Raw genomic sequence first — 13,544 nt, 5'->3', positions numbered from 1 at the left:
ATATATATATATATATATATATATATATATATATATATATATATAGCTTTCCCTGTCTAAGATCGATTGACATAAAATTGTGTAAGGAAAAAGCGTTAAAATGTCGTATGTACTTACCTGATTGTAAAGTTTACGATTGTAAAATGACTGGCCTAAGAGGCATCTACACTCTGTACCGGTTCTGTTATAACTATTTCTTTTACGTATCTACTTCGAGTGAGAGTGAGCAGTAGATGAAGTAGCATGAATTCCCGTATGGAAGTTACGTAACTAATTTACAATTCAATGTGTTCGACAAGACTGACAACGCGCAGACTTTTACGAATATTATTTACTTATTCCGATTATTTAGAGACTTATATATTAAACAATACCAAATAAACAAGAAATCATTTTAGGAAAAAAACAATATTATTAATGAATCATTGTTAATGATCGAATATTTTCTTTTAGTATAGATTATATAGTTCGTAATTCTTCGTTAATCGTCTTTATAAATCCTACAATATTTTTTGTCAACGGTCCAAAACTTTTAAAAAGCTGTTAAGATACTTTTTACATGCGAACAAATCTTTTCTGTCATCTGTATAGTAGATGCTCGCGTAAAATTCAACGTTACAACAAACTGTACATATGTTGTTACTATACATGGACAAGAGTCAAGGAACGTTAAAAAAAATAGCACCAACTAAAAACCCAGTTGAAAATTTCGAGAGAAATTTTATATTTTTACAATATTAAAATTTGTGCAAAGATAGTTTTGTCACACGAAAGAAGTTACGTCAACTGGCAATGAAAAATTATCATCTATTCACAATCACACACATACACATACACTATAAAATCCAATTCTCTTGTTACCTAGCTTCAGTAATACGACAACTTGTACCATTAATCTACAAGATACTGTCGTGACCTACATGGCCTCTCCCGAGGTGTTGGTTCCTTCTCATACGAGGTTTCAGCAGAGCTGACGTATGCGAGGTTGCAACTTTGTTATAATACACGTTTGTTTGTCTACGCGTGAATTCGGTTGTAGGATGCTTTTTGTGCAGATTGCATTTAACGTTATTCGGTTATATTGAGTCATTAGGTATGAGTATAACTTGCGCAAGGGGATTACGTTGTAAGGGGGATTGCGTACAACAATACGTACACTTGCAACTATTTCTACAGCATCTTTACTTATTTCGGAGTAATTAAATGTCCGCGCTGGAACCAGACGGGTCGCATAAAGTACAAACTATTCATCTGTCGACGGAACTGTCGTGCGAATGATCTTTCGCTAATTGTCCGCTTCGACACCGAAATCGATGAAGTCTATTAAGCTGCATAACGCTTCATAGGGTAAAATTCTGAAATAACAATTCATGTCCTTTATCGCTACTTCTTTCACCATTATTTATCGCGCTTTCTTCGGGAAAAATACTAACGTTGCTTTTCCCTAAAAACTTACCTCATTACTGCGTGTATTGACTGCCAAAACGAAGGCACACTGTACTCTCGGTAATCCCGTCTTTGCGCTCTAATAATATGTGACACGGCTAATTGCAATGGAACCATTGGCATAAAATATGGAAATCTGTTGAAATATTTGTTATCGATAAGCAGCAACTTGCTATCGAATATTTAATTGTAGCTGAAATTCTCGGGATTTTTCAGAAAACACGATATGTTCCTTAAGATCGTTGTTATTCTAAACTTACTTTATTCTTGGCTTCTTACAGAATCCAGTATCTACTATGTACGGATAAATAGTAGTGAATTTGATCAATGATTTTCCTTTAGTAGATAATCGTAATTCTTCGCTAATTCCCTCCATAAGTCCTGCGGTTCAAAACCATTAAAATACCTTTACGATGATCTATACGTGAATAAATTTTTTTTGTCATCTACATATAGTAGATGCTTGCGTAAAATTCAACGTTACGTAATCGTCGAGGAATATGAGTTACCTCTGACTGCAAATTTACTGGCGCAATAGGGAACTACGTTTGGTAAGCTAAAGAGCCCTGCTACTGATGAGAGCGCGACGATGTGACCGTAATTATTTTCAATCATGCCCGGTAGGAATGCCTGCAGCATCTGAAAAGAATTTAATCCCGTTATAAATTCTTACGGTTCTTACGGTCAAGAAACAGGCCATTATATTATTATCGTGTATGTTACGAGAGAAATGACGATTATCTCGAGTAATATCTATTTATAATTTAGCTGTAGACATTATAAATCATAGTATGCTTATACATTTTTACGTGGTAAGCAGACTACAGCTTACCCAGAAGTGTGCTAGCACGTTGACGTCAAAAACGCGTTTAATTTCTTCGGTAGTGTGATCTAGAAAAACATGGCAAGGCATTATACCGGCATTATTAATTAAGATAGTGACATCACCGACTTCTCTCTTGATTTTCCCGGCTACTTCGAAAACCTCTTCTCTTTTCGACACGTCGCACCTGTACAGTGAGATAAAAGTATCATAAAGTAACTATTAGAACTTCTAATTATATATTTTATCTAATCTAATCAGCACGGCTAAGTCAATTGTGATATTATTTACAGATATGAAGAAATACGAACATACTTGTACGCATACGCTGCGTTTAACCCCATCATTTTAATTTTCTCTATCGTCTCTTCGTTTCGTTGTTCATTCAAACTCAAACATACCACTGTCGCACCTAGGGACGCATAACGAATTGCCAATTCCTTTCCGATACCATGACCTGTGCCTGTTATCTATAAATAAATACTGCCTGTGTGATATAATTACACAGAAAAAAATTTACTCGGATCGTGTAACTGATTCTTTGTTGTCCAGAGACCAGACGAAAATTTGCTTTTGGAAACAAAACAGTAGGAGATTTTAATTCAGTTGATCGTCCTTTATTGTCTTAATATAGTCGAACATTCAGACGGATGTTTTCGGTTGCGATAATAGAGATGTTGACCATTCTTGTGGTCAAACTTGTTTCTTTCTATTATACTATGTGATGATCTTTTTTTTTGCATGAATGCAGTAAACATGATATTCCCGTGTAAAAAATAGTATCGTATATTAAAAGACAGAATCGTATATTAGATACACACCAGGACAATTTCATCAAACACCTTTTTCTCTTCCGCTGACACAAAAAATTTATATACACTTCCACAAATATGACACAAAATTTTTAAGATAAGTAGCAAGATATCTGTCAAGACCAAAACGCCATTATAAGCTTTTACTATGATTGCCTGGCATTTGTTCCTTCGAGCCGGATCAGTTGTCCGATATTTCTTTCTAAAAAAAAAAAAATGAAGGAGAAATCTTGATTAAGAAATTTGCTGAGAAATAATATTTATAAACATATTTAAGTAAAAGTCATTTTGTGCTTATTTTTCAAGAATAAAACTTGTACCAAATAATGTCAACTTAGTGTCCTCTTTTACCTTACAGTCATTTTTCATTTCTTATTTCACGTCTTTGTCACACTAAATACGAACACATTAAATACGCGTTAAATGTCATAATCGCAATTTATATCCGTGCGCACTATTACAAAGCAATTATATACCGACTGCAGCAATATTAATAGGAGTTTTTGAAAGAACTGTGACAGAGAGTCTTCAACACTGTATGCATATTAATATATGAACAATTTCAATATATGTATATTCAATTATACGCATATTTATCGCACAAAATGAAGCATCGTCATTTATTAAACGGGGACGCGATAGCCTATGAGTAAATTACTTGTAGTATAGCAAAAGAAAGTATAATTGCAAAGTGCCTATTGCCATGTTATTTTCCACAGAATCACGAGTTAAATGGGTAACTGGTTGAACGATAATGCAAATATGCACTTTATACTTTAAAATATATGCAAAATATTTTCTTGCCTTTATTTTTGTCCTGGTGCAGATCCATACATAACGTCGCGGTATCACAATATTCGATGATTGTCAGAATATGACAGCTGTCAGAATCTTGCAGTGGATCGCGTATGAAAGAGTAAACACCGACAAAAGTATAAGATTGCTTTTATAAAAAACTTAGTGAAAATTTGTCATTTTTCTATTCCTTTAAGGTTCCTGGATACTTGTATCGTCCATCTCTTTTCAATAATAATAAAACGCATGCTAAAATTCTTGCTAAATATATCAAAATAAAAGGATACATCCGTAAAGTGACACGTGCAATCAATCGAGAAAATCTGTAAAATAGTTCAAACCAATATATGATACTTTCTCGACAATTTTTAGATACAACAAATATTTTTAGAGTTTTTGAGTTATCACATTTTACGTGAACCACTCGTTAGCGTAAATCGCAATTAAAGATATACAATTAAAGATATCTGAATGTATTATATAACGATTATTACCAAACGACCACTATATGTATCTTATACACTTAGCCTTATAATAATAAAAAAAAAAAAAAAAAAATATACATCATTATTTATACACTCAAGAATAATATATGAATAAGGATGCGTTTGAGGAACTGTAGAGTCCTTTTTATGTCCAATGTAGTAGTATCGGTGTGTTTTATCATCGCATCAATATTCGCTATACACAAATGTAAGAATACTCTACCAATATTTCGTTTGCAAAACGAGACAATTATCGCGATTAATTCACGCACTGTGCCGACCTTATCGAAAAATGGCGAGTCATTTGTACGACTCTTTTTGTACAAAGTTTTTATCTATAACGACATTACATACGTATAAAACACCTATATGTACGCGTTCATTCGTATATACCGGAGCAATTCGCGATTCTCGCATTACATTCGAAGCGTAGGGCGTTTGCTCATATTTCCACTTTTGTTACTTTCTATATATGTATGAAGAACAATTACAATTATGATATAATAATCATAAAACACAAGCGCACGATATAAGAATCGTGGCAGGCTCCAGTTTACATCGCTCGACGACTTATAAGTAACGCAATAATGTATTAAACGATCACATATAAACAGTTTTATTCACAAATCACGTGCTTCGGAGTTCGTCTCGATGTAATCGTACGGTTGTCTTGTACGGTTGTACTTGTTAACTAACTGCGTCGACACCGCTGTCGATAAAGTTCATCATGGTACTTCCCGCTTTGTCGGGGAAAGTCCTGAAACAAAAATATCTATACACTATGCCGTCGCTTTGACACATATTGAGAGAAAAAAAAGGTCGATCCAACTAAAATTATAGTTATTTTTGGCTCTAATCGTATTTTCTTATAGTAAAATAGTAGTAGTGCATATAAACACGTGTGCACATATAAGATTATTATTACTAACATTATAATATAATTTAATTTAAAAAAAAACTATTTTCTTGATCATAATTTATAGTAATTATCTCTCTATGCGATCATAGTTACAAATACCAAACATTTTTTCTCAATATATTAATTATTTCAACAGTTTCAGCAAACTGATGAAGACTAATTTCATTGAACAAATAAAAGTGTAACATCTTGAGAATAATAATTCTCAAACATTTTATTGTACATTCGACACGCGATAATCTTGTGAATTACCTAAGCAACGCTATTGATGACAGGAAAAACGCGGGTATTGTTATCTCTCGATAACCTCGCCTCTGTGCCTTAATTATTGCTGAGGCTGCTTGTTGCGGTAGAACCATCGGCAAGGCACTCGGGAACCTGTGTGAAAATCGAGATATTTATTATCAATAAGTAATAATAAGTTGTAAAAGATTTAGTAGACAAACGCACGAGGCAAAAGCGATTGGAAAAAAACCGACTCATTTAGCCACCGAACTGAGGAAAAATTCCAAACTTTCAAATAAAACGACGGCTGAATATTTTCATGTTCCTATATGTTCTATTGTAAAAATATTACGGTAGCTCACCTCGTATCCAAAAATCTAGTCTGCGTGTAAATATATAATTAGTCAGCAACGTAATTTAGCAATGTGTAATTATATTAGCAATATGTAATTATATTGTGGTGCACTTAGTATTCTGACATATAAACACATTGAAACAATGTTACGAATTAGTAATATTGCATAATATAATATATAATTGACCGTAGTCTCTGACCAAAGAATTATGTTTTAATTATATCGCGAAAAACAACGTATCGTAAGTTAGTCACTATAAACTTACTTTATTTTTGGTTTCTTGCACAGTCCGGTGTCCACCATGTACGGATAAATGGTAGTGAATTTTATCAATGATTTTCCCTTGGTAGATACTCGCAACTCTTCACTCATCGCTTCCATAAGTCCTGTAATTGTTTCAGTCAACGGATAAAACCGTTAGGAAGCCGTCGTAATTTTTTTATTTTTCTGTGAAATTTTTGATACGAGCAAATTTTTCTATCATTTGCTCTTACTATATAGATACGCTCGTGTAAAACACAGCGTTACAATTGTTCAATAGGATTACCTCTAACTGCAAACTTGCTGGCACAATACGGAACTAAATTTGGAATGCCACTAAGTCCCGCTAACGACGAAAGCGCGACGATGTGACCGTGGTTCTTTTCAATCATGCTCGGCAAAAATGCCTGCAGCATCTGAAAATGATGAAGAATCTTGTTGCAAATCTTTCATTTTTCATGATTTCAAAACAGTTTGTTGTATTTCATTGTATTTTAAGAAATGATGATTATTAAATTATTGCACGAAAAAAATATTTGGTTGAATTAATTCGATGAAATATGAACAAGTCAGAATTCGAGTCAAATTTATCCGGATTTTGTTAAAAATAACAAGATTCTAACCGAAGAACAAGAATTCCGATTAACTAGTAAACTTGTTAACTTGAACAAAATTCTGGTGACTTTAACTGAAATTTCGTTCATGTTCTACCAAACATTTGGTTCATCCAATCATATTTTCTTTTTTGTTTGTGTGGATCATTGTTAACCGTCTCTATTAACGATTTCGATGCAGCTTAATCTATATTTTTTCGTGTATTCATCAAACTTTTACATTACCATTTTAATTCACTTACCCAGAAGTGGGCTAGCACGTTGATATCGAAGATTCGCATGATTTCGTCGGTAGTATGATCGAGGAAGGCATGGCAAGGCATTATACCGGCATTGTTAACTAAGATAGTGACGTTACCGACTTCTTTCTGGACTCTCGCGGCTACTTCGAAGACCTCTTCTCTCTTCGACACGTCGCACCTGTACAACGAGATAAAAACTTCATTAGAATTCTATCGACATGTTTCTCGATCAATTGTAGCGTCATCTCCTCTGGACTCTTAATGTTAGAGAAAATGAAGGACACCGACATACTTGTACGCATACGCTGTGCTTAAGCCCATTTTTTTTATTTCGTTTATCGTCTCCTCGTTTCCTTGTTGATTCAAGTCCCAACATACCACTGTCGCGCCTAGGGAAGCATAACGAAGTGCCAACTCTTTCCCGATACCATGGCCTGTACCTGTTATCTATAAACCAAGAAAATTATTGTTGTATCGTGATCACTATGCGATCATAATATCTGCATTTCAGATTACTTTTTAACTGGAAGATTGATTTTCTCCCCCATTAATCTTTTTTAACTTTCGAATAGGGAACTTTTCAGGCTGAACTTAATAAAGATTGTAGGAAATAGAATCGATCTCAATAAGTGGAGGGAAAATAAGAAGGAGAAAACACGAAAAATTAATTGTTATGATAATAATATAATTAAAGTACGCAAATTACGTGATATTATCGTTTATATTCTATGTGATAATATAGTTAATATACTCGCAATACTCACCAGAACGATTTCCCCCGCCACACTTTTCTCTTCCGTTGGCACAAAGAATTTATACACGCTTTCGCAGATATAATACAGAATTTTCAAAATAAGTAATAATACATCTGCCAGGATTAACGCGCCATTATACGCTTTTATCATGGCTGCCTGATATTCAGACCTGAAAAATGAAAAAAAGATCTTTGCTTAGAGATAAACAAGTTAAATATAATTTCGTCTTTAGAAAGTAATAGTATATAAAAATTTTGATAACACATGCATAGATATAAAGTTTTAAGAACTATAAAATGATAATAGCAGTCATAAAGAGTTAATAGTAAAGAGTTAATAGCAAATTTTTCTTTTATGATATTTTACAACACAAACTACAGAACTTCCTATATATCCATAATTTTTATTAATTACTCAATATAAATCGTGTTTCAGTTTGTGACGCAGATAAAGATATATTTGTCATAATAATTATGATGACTTTCCTCAACTTGGTGCACTTATTCAAATATAATAGCTTAAACCTTCGCATATCTCTCGCACTTTTTCTTATTGATATAAAACTGATAATATATAATCGCATAAATATATGCTGTATTGAATACATGTTTTCGTATGTTTTGTCAAAATCTCGAAATGATCTTGTTCTCGATACGAGAACAAGTTTTCTTTCGTTATCACGCGTGTTCGTGATATATTAATTGAAAGATTATTAGGAATAATATGTCTCCTGACACTATGTATTTATATTTGTATTACACAATGCCGCTTCTAATGCACCATTGCATAATTTGTACCAATAACAAGTTGCGTGTCGTGCGTCACTCAGAGTTAATATCAATCAAATTTTACCTCATTAAATTGCATCATGGCCATTGTTGCATCACTTATTTTTATAATTGTATATTACTCATACGTATATATTACATAATCATGAAAAGGATATTGTTTCGTAATAGTTAATAATCGTGTTGTCACGATTGAACGTCATTACGTCGTTCACAGTTCATGCAATTTTGCGGGCGTGATAAGGTTTAGCCCGCTCGCCGGAACCATCCAGCGTAGGGTGCGTAAGCGCACGTAATTCTCTTTGGAATTGACGAGCAGAAAGTGATCGAGGCAATCATTCAAGAGTTCAACAATAACAGCGTTTTATTCGTTGTTGTGAGTCCAGTTTGAATTATAATAATTTTGCAATGCAGTTATTTCAGTTCTCAGTTATAATATATGACAGTACGAGCTAATTTAACATTTCAACGAAATTTTTATTCGAGTTTCAAAGCTTGATCTTAAGAAATGATTATTCATTGTGTGAACTAACATATAAATGACATTATGAGATGATTACACCGATTAGGCCGATAAACCTTAACTTTTGCTCTAATATTCAAATCTCATAGTCTGATAGTTTTTGTCATTCTAAAATCAAATTTGTTACCCAAATTGTTCTATCACGTCAAGGTTACGAAGTAAACCTGACATATAAAAAGGATTGGGAAAAATATGTACTATTTGTTATATTTATTGAGTGTAAAAAGTGATTTTGATATATATTTTTTATATTGAATTCTAATATGATGGCTATATGATGATTAAATCGGCCTTTTCGTTTCCAATTTATTGTAATCTAAAAGTGATAAAAAATGGTCTTTTTAGCACCTTTAGATTAAGATATTTTGGAAATCTGATGGAGCATTTTTAATAGCGCATTTGATTTCAGCACGTTAAAAATCTTCATTAAACAACAGTCTGGGAGTGAAAATTTATGTCGGTTTGTGTTATTAACTATTAATGATGTTGATTCTCTATGTTTCCGTAACGAATACGAGAGCTAGAATTATTAAATCATATGATACGTATCTTGGATCTTCTATTTTTCATACATAGTAATTTTGTTAATTATAATTATGCGTTGTTGCGGTTAGTAATGATCACATACAATATACAAATGCACGACACGAACACGGGACGATATAGTTATTAACGTGCAACATATGCGCGTATAGGTATACATAAATCGATGCAGATAAACATTAAGATTTCTGAGAATCATTTTCTGAGAACAGAATGATTGAGCAAAATCAATATAAAAAATCGACTTATATAATTTTTAGGATGCGAAGTATTGCAAATGTTTGAACTATATTCTACCGAAAAATGTTCTACACGATTTTGCGCAGTTAACTTCAAATATTTTTTTTGTATAAAAAGTATTATTATCGTTTGTCGTAGAATAATAAGCACTTATCGGCAACAGTAATTGTAACGACTGTTACAACACTTTGTATTGTAACAGAAAGATATTCTTCGCACAACTGTTACCGGCGTTGATTCTATATAGTCTACGTCAGATTTATGCATACCCCAATCTGACCGTGAAAGGAACAAGTTGGAGAACGCCATTTCTTTATGGTCGTTTTAGCAGCTTGAAACTATTACTTGTCTGGACCATAGAAAGACTGATGTAAGGTCGGTGCTCCATTTGTGGCCACTTCAAAAAATCTTTCGAATTATTTAGTCTATGATTCATGTTCGCGTTATGTAAATGGCAATATTTTGTTTTTACAGCACTTATATTGATCACGCTGCTCGCTAACGAATGTAGAATTTTCTCTTTTTTAACTAAATATTTATAACCGAAGGTAAATGAATTACTGCATTTTTTGTGCAAAACGTTAAGGATACGAGACGAGATAATTATAATTAACGAGATAGTTATAATTATTATATAAAAGACATGATTGTGAATAAATGTTTCTATAATCGGTTTACGGAAAGTCTAAAAGTAAAAATAAGTCGTAAAGTTAAAATAATTAAAGACATTAGATAACAAAGGGAATTTAATTAAAACGCGTTTATTTCGGCGAAAATCCTTAAAGTGGCCACAAATGGAGCGTCAACCCTATGCGACGCTGGAATAAAGCACGGAATGAAGACTCATATTCACGGTACACGTTTTCATTGCGGTTATATGCGCTTAACGAGGAAATGTACTTTTGCACTTGTGAATTTAAATTTTTGAAGTTTGTTATTAGTAATACAGTCACGTTATCAATCATTTAAGACAAAGCTCGGCACATTTCGATCGATTTTCGACTTGCTTCGTCTAGCTCTATTCTCTTCATCATCCCGTGCGCAACTTACTACCTGCTTGACACTCAGCAGCGTATAACTTGTAAATATATGTTTCTAAAAACTATTAGAAATTGCATTCACATATATCATTTAGCAGACACACTGTGCATAATTAGACGGATTTGATTGTTTGACTGCGGTTTGATTGTTTGCACTCTCGAATTATATTCTAAAACGTGAGCGATGAGTTACGATTTTTGAAAAGATTTCTTAAGATCGCGGATCAAAGATAGCAGTGTAATTAACAAGCTGGAAACTGTTGAGGTCAAAAAGAAGAAAGAGTCACAATATGAGCGTAGATGAAAATGAGCCTGCCTAATAATTTTACGTACTGAAAAAGATCCGCGCAGCGAAAGATAAAAATCACAACTGTTTTCGGCCGATTACTCACTTTAATCAGCGGTAAGCACAATTTTCCTCGCTTCTCCCGGAGCGCACCAACGCGAATTAATTTTGACGGGTTACCGGCTAGAACCGTCGTCGTTCGCGTACGGACCACGACTAAACCGTCTGGCTATAGGGTTTCCTGGCTACTACCAATGCGAAATCCTCACTACTACGTGCGCAACAGCTGGTTGGCCTCAGCAGCGACCGAGTACATCGTCCGTGGGTCGCTGTCGTGTCTGTCTATAAGACGACCGCGACTATTATCAGTGTGCAGTAGCAGCGACTATTAAAGCGAACCATCTCTAGCGGGTGGTCGTTTGGTCCGCTACTTCCGCTAGCGTGTAGGTAGAGTTCGAGGGAAATTATAGCCGTAGCACGGCATACGAGAAACCGAAATCATAGAGACAATATTTCAGAATATCTTCTCGTGTCTCGAATATCGGCTGAATCGCCAAGATCTTCGTAACAGAAGGTCCGATCCTTGTGAGCTTTATTTGAACGATGTCGGTCTTTTGATGTCTGAGAGACTTGAAGAAAGGAGAGATAGCAAGTTCATGCACAACACTCGATCTTTGTTCTATACTGGTTATTATTGTATTTGAGATGACTGTGAAGCATGATATGCGGTCCGCGAATTCACGCACATCGATTTGTAATCAGGATAAAACAACAATATTTATGGTACTCATATCAATGTAAAACAATTGAACCGTCTATATTCTAGGAACAACTTAGAATATCTAAGTTGTAGACACTTAAATCTGAATGACCTGATTATCCGATGTTATTGAAGAGGAAGAATAATAATGTTTTATTCATGCACAAATCATTAAGTCGAATCAGCGATAATAACACTCAGCGCATTGTTGCGATAATTATCACAAACAACAAATACCAAAGTTCATTTTGTAGAGTATCCACTGTACGATCGACTGTATGTGTGTTAAAGATAATTTCTAATAAGTAGCAGTTGAACTGATGATAATTGCATCGTCATTGCATCGTATTATTATGTGTGTTTTTATCTGGTAACTCTACAGCTTTGTACGCACACTTCACATGTGTACTCCACATGTGTACTCCAGTCGATTCTTAAAATACTTCTTTTGAACGAAATTTGCGATTCCCGTGAACATAGATACATGGACTTCGAATGTCCTATGTTCTGTCGTCTAATAGAGTGAAGCCAACATCTAGAAAGAGAGCTAGAATAAAGGGGCTATACTTTTCTTCCTATTTTGTCACTTTTTTGTTGCGCGTGCATCCATTTCTCGTTTCCATAATATTATAGAGTGCAACAGCACCCCAACTAGACTGGCAAGTAAAAGTCTTACTTAAATTTTATTACACATTTTGTTTGTGCAGAAAGAGACATGGAATACAGAGGGGCAGTACATATTGGCTTCACTTTTCTGGCCGTATGCGGGGTTCATATATACCATGGCGATTCTCAACGACTCTACTTGCCGACGAAGGCTTTCGGCTTATTTTATTTTCGATACACGCAGTCGACGACCGTCCCGCTGAGCAAGATTCGCTCGCATCGGCGCGCACTATAGCTGGCATACCGAATCAGCCTACCTAAAATAACAAGTTTGTAGAAGTCATGGGAACTCTTAGTACCGTAAACTTGAAGAGTACGTTAGTGCAAGAGATATATTTGCGGCTACACATGTGAATTTTGCTCGGTAGAATTTTCGATAATTGCAAGCAAAAAAATCGTCAACGAATGATCTGTGTGGATTCTGCTAAATAAAAATTAAGACCGGTCAGGCTTCTTTCTTGTATTCAGTCGCGCTATCTTGCCCTTTATATTTTTACTCAGAATTTTAATTTTTTGACAAAGACTAACTTTGAGTTAATTTCAGTTATAGTTCTGTTTTTTCTTAAAAACGATTCATTTAAAATCACTTTATTGTCTTGACTTATTTATAGCAATTTTATTACGATGCGTTATATAGCAGTTGAAGTGTGTGAACAACATGTTTCTCTCAGTCTCGAATCAAAAGTCTTGATAATAATAATCGTCGTCACGCTATTCATGAGCGCAAGCAATTTTATTTCAACATTTGCAGATAAATTCAAGCAAAAATAATTTCCAATACTTCACGTCGCTATACTATTGCAATATATTATCTTTATAGGTTTACGTAATGTATATTCATTAGGTCAAATAGTACTTCATCGAAGTCTCATGTCATGCCCTTGAACTATCACATTTTCTTAATATATATATATATATATATATATATATATATATATATATATATATATATATATATATATATA

General features: G+C 34.0%; 3 protein-coding genes across 4 annotated transcripts in view; all 3 read right to left on the bottom strand.

The window, feature by feature from the left end:
- LOC116847737 (short-chain dehydrogenase/reductase family 16C member 6-like) overlaps window positions 1–256 on the bottom strand; it is a 3,832-nt gene extending 3,576 nt beyond the window's left edge. Inside the window, exon 1 of the mRNA XM_032823050.1 lies at window positions 118–256. The gene's annotated coding sequence lies outside the window, so the exon portion shown is untranslated. The remainder of the gene's footprint in view (window positions 1–117) is intronic.
- A 227-nt stretch (window positions 257–483) lies between these two features.
- LOC116847736 (17-beta-hydroxysteroid dehydrogenase 13-like) lies at window positions 484–3,773 on the bottom strand. The gene is made up of 8 exons (XM_032823049.1): window positions 3,433–3,773; window positions 3,091–3,283; window positions 2,585–2,739; window positions 2,279–2,456; window positions 1,956–2,085; window positions 1,707–1,827; window positions 1,457–1,582; window positions 484–1,355 (listed from the first exon to the last, which is right to left on the bottom strand). Exons 1-8 carry the CDS (start codon window positions 3,441–3,443, stop codon window positions 1,286–1,288), a joined length of 984 nt encoding a protein of 327 aa, XP_032678940.1. The 5' UTR covers window positions 3,444–3,773; the 3' UTR covers window positions 484–1,285.
- Window positions 3,774–4,205: 432 nt separating this feature from the next.
- Window positions 4,206–13,544, bottom strand: part of LOC116847734 (short-chain dehydrogenase/reductase family 16C member 6-like) — a 25,656-nt gene continuing 16,317 nt past the window's right edge. Inside the window, exons 1-8 of one of the 2 annotated variants that reach the window (XM_032823047.1) lie at window positions 11,260–11,485; window positions 7,743–7,902; window positions 7,271–7,425; window positions 6,979–7,156; window positions 6,409–6,538; window positions 6,127–6,247; window positions 5,533–5,658; window positions 4,334–5,118 (exon numbers count right to left, since the gene is read on the bottom strand). In XM_032823047.1, the coding sequence (XP_032678938.1) occupies window positions 5,049–5,118; window positions 5,533–5,658; window positions 6,127–6,247; window positions 6,409–6,538; window positions 6,979–7,156; window positions 7,271–7,425; window positions 7,743–7,883 (921 nt within the window). In that variant the 5' untranslated portion in view covers window positions 7,884–7,902; window positions 11,260–11,485 and the 3' untranslated portion in view covers window positions 4,334–5,048. Of the gene's footprint in view, window positions 5,119–5,532; window positions 5,659–6,126; window positions 6,248–6,408; window positions 6,539–6,978; window positions 7,157–7,270; window positions 7,426–7,742; window positions 7,903–11,259; window positions 11,486–13,544 lie in introns of those variants that run through there. The other variant, XM_032823045.1, reaches the window with a different exon arrangement.

The sequence above is a fragment of the Odontomachus brunneus genome, unplaced genomic scaffold, assembly GCF_010583005.1.
Source record: "Odontomachus brunneus isolate Ranch 3 - 2012 unplaced genomic scaffold, Obru_v1 Obru_scaffold_082, whole genome shotgun sequence".
In the NCBI taxonomy this organism is placed as follows: domain Eukaryota; kingdom Metazoa; phylum Arthropoda; class Insecta; order Hymenoptera; family Formicidae; genus Odontomachus; species Odontomachus brunneus.
This window is presented reverse-complemented; position numbering and strand designations above follow the sequence as displayed.

Excerpts from the sequence above, each read along its gene's own strand:
- LOC116847736 (XM_032823049.1), bottom strand. Across the intron at positions 2,457-2,584 it reads AACGCAGCGTATGCGTACAA|GTGCGACGTGTCGAAAAGAG; the intron begins GTATGTTCGTAT and ends CTCACTGTACAG. Across the intron at positions 2,086-2,278 it reads ACGTGCTAGCACACTTCTGG|ATGCTGCAGGCATTCCTACC; the intron begins GTAAGCTGTAGT and ends AATTCTTTTCAG.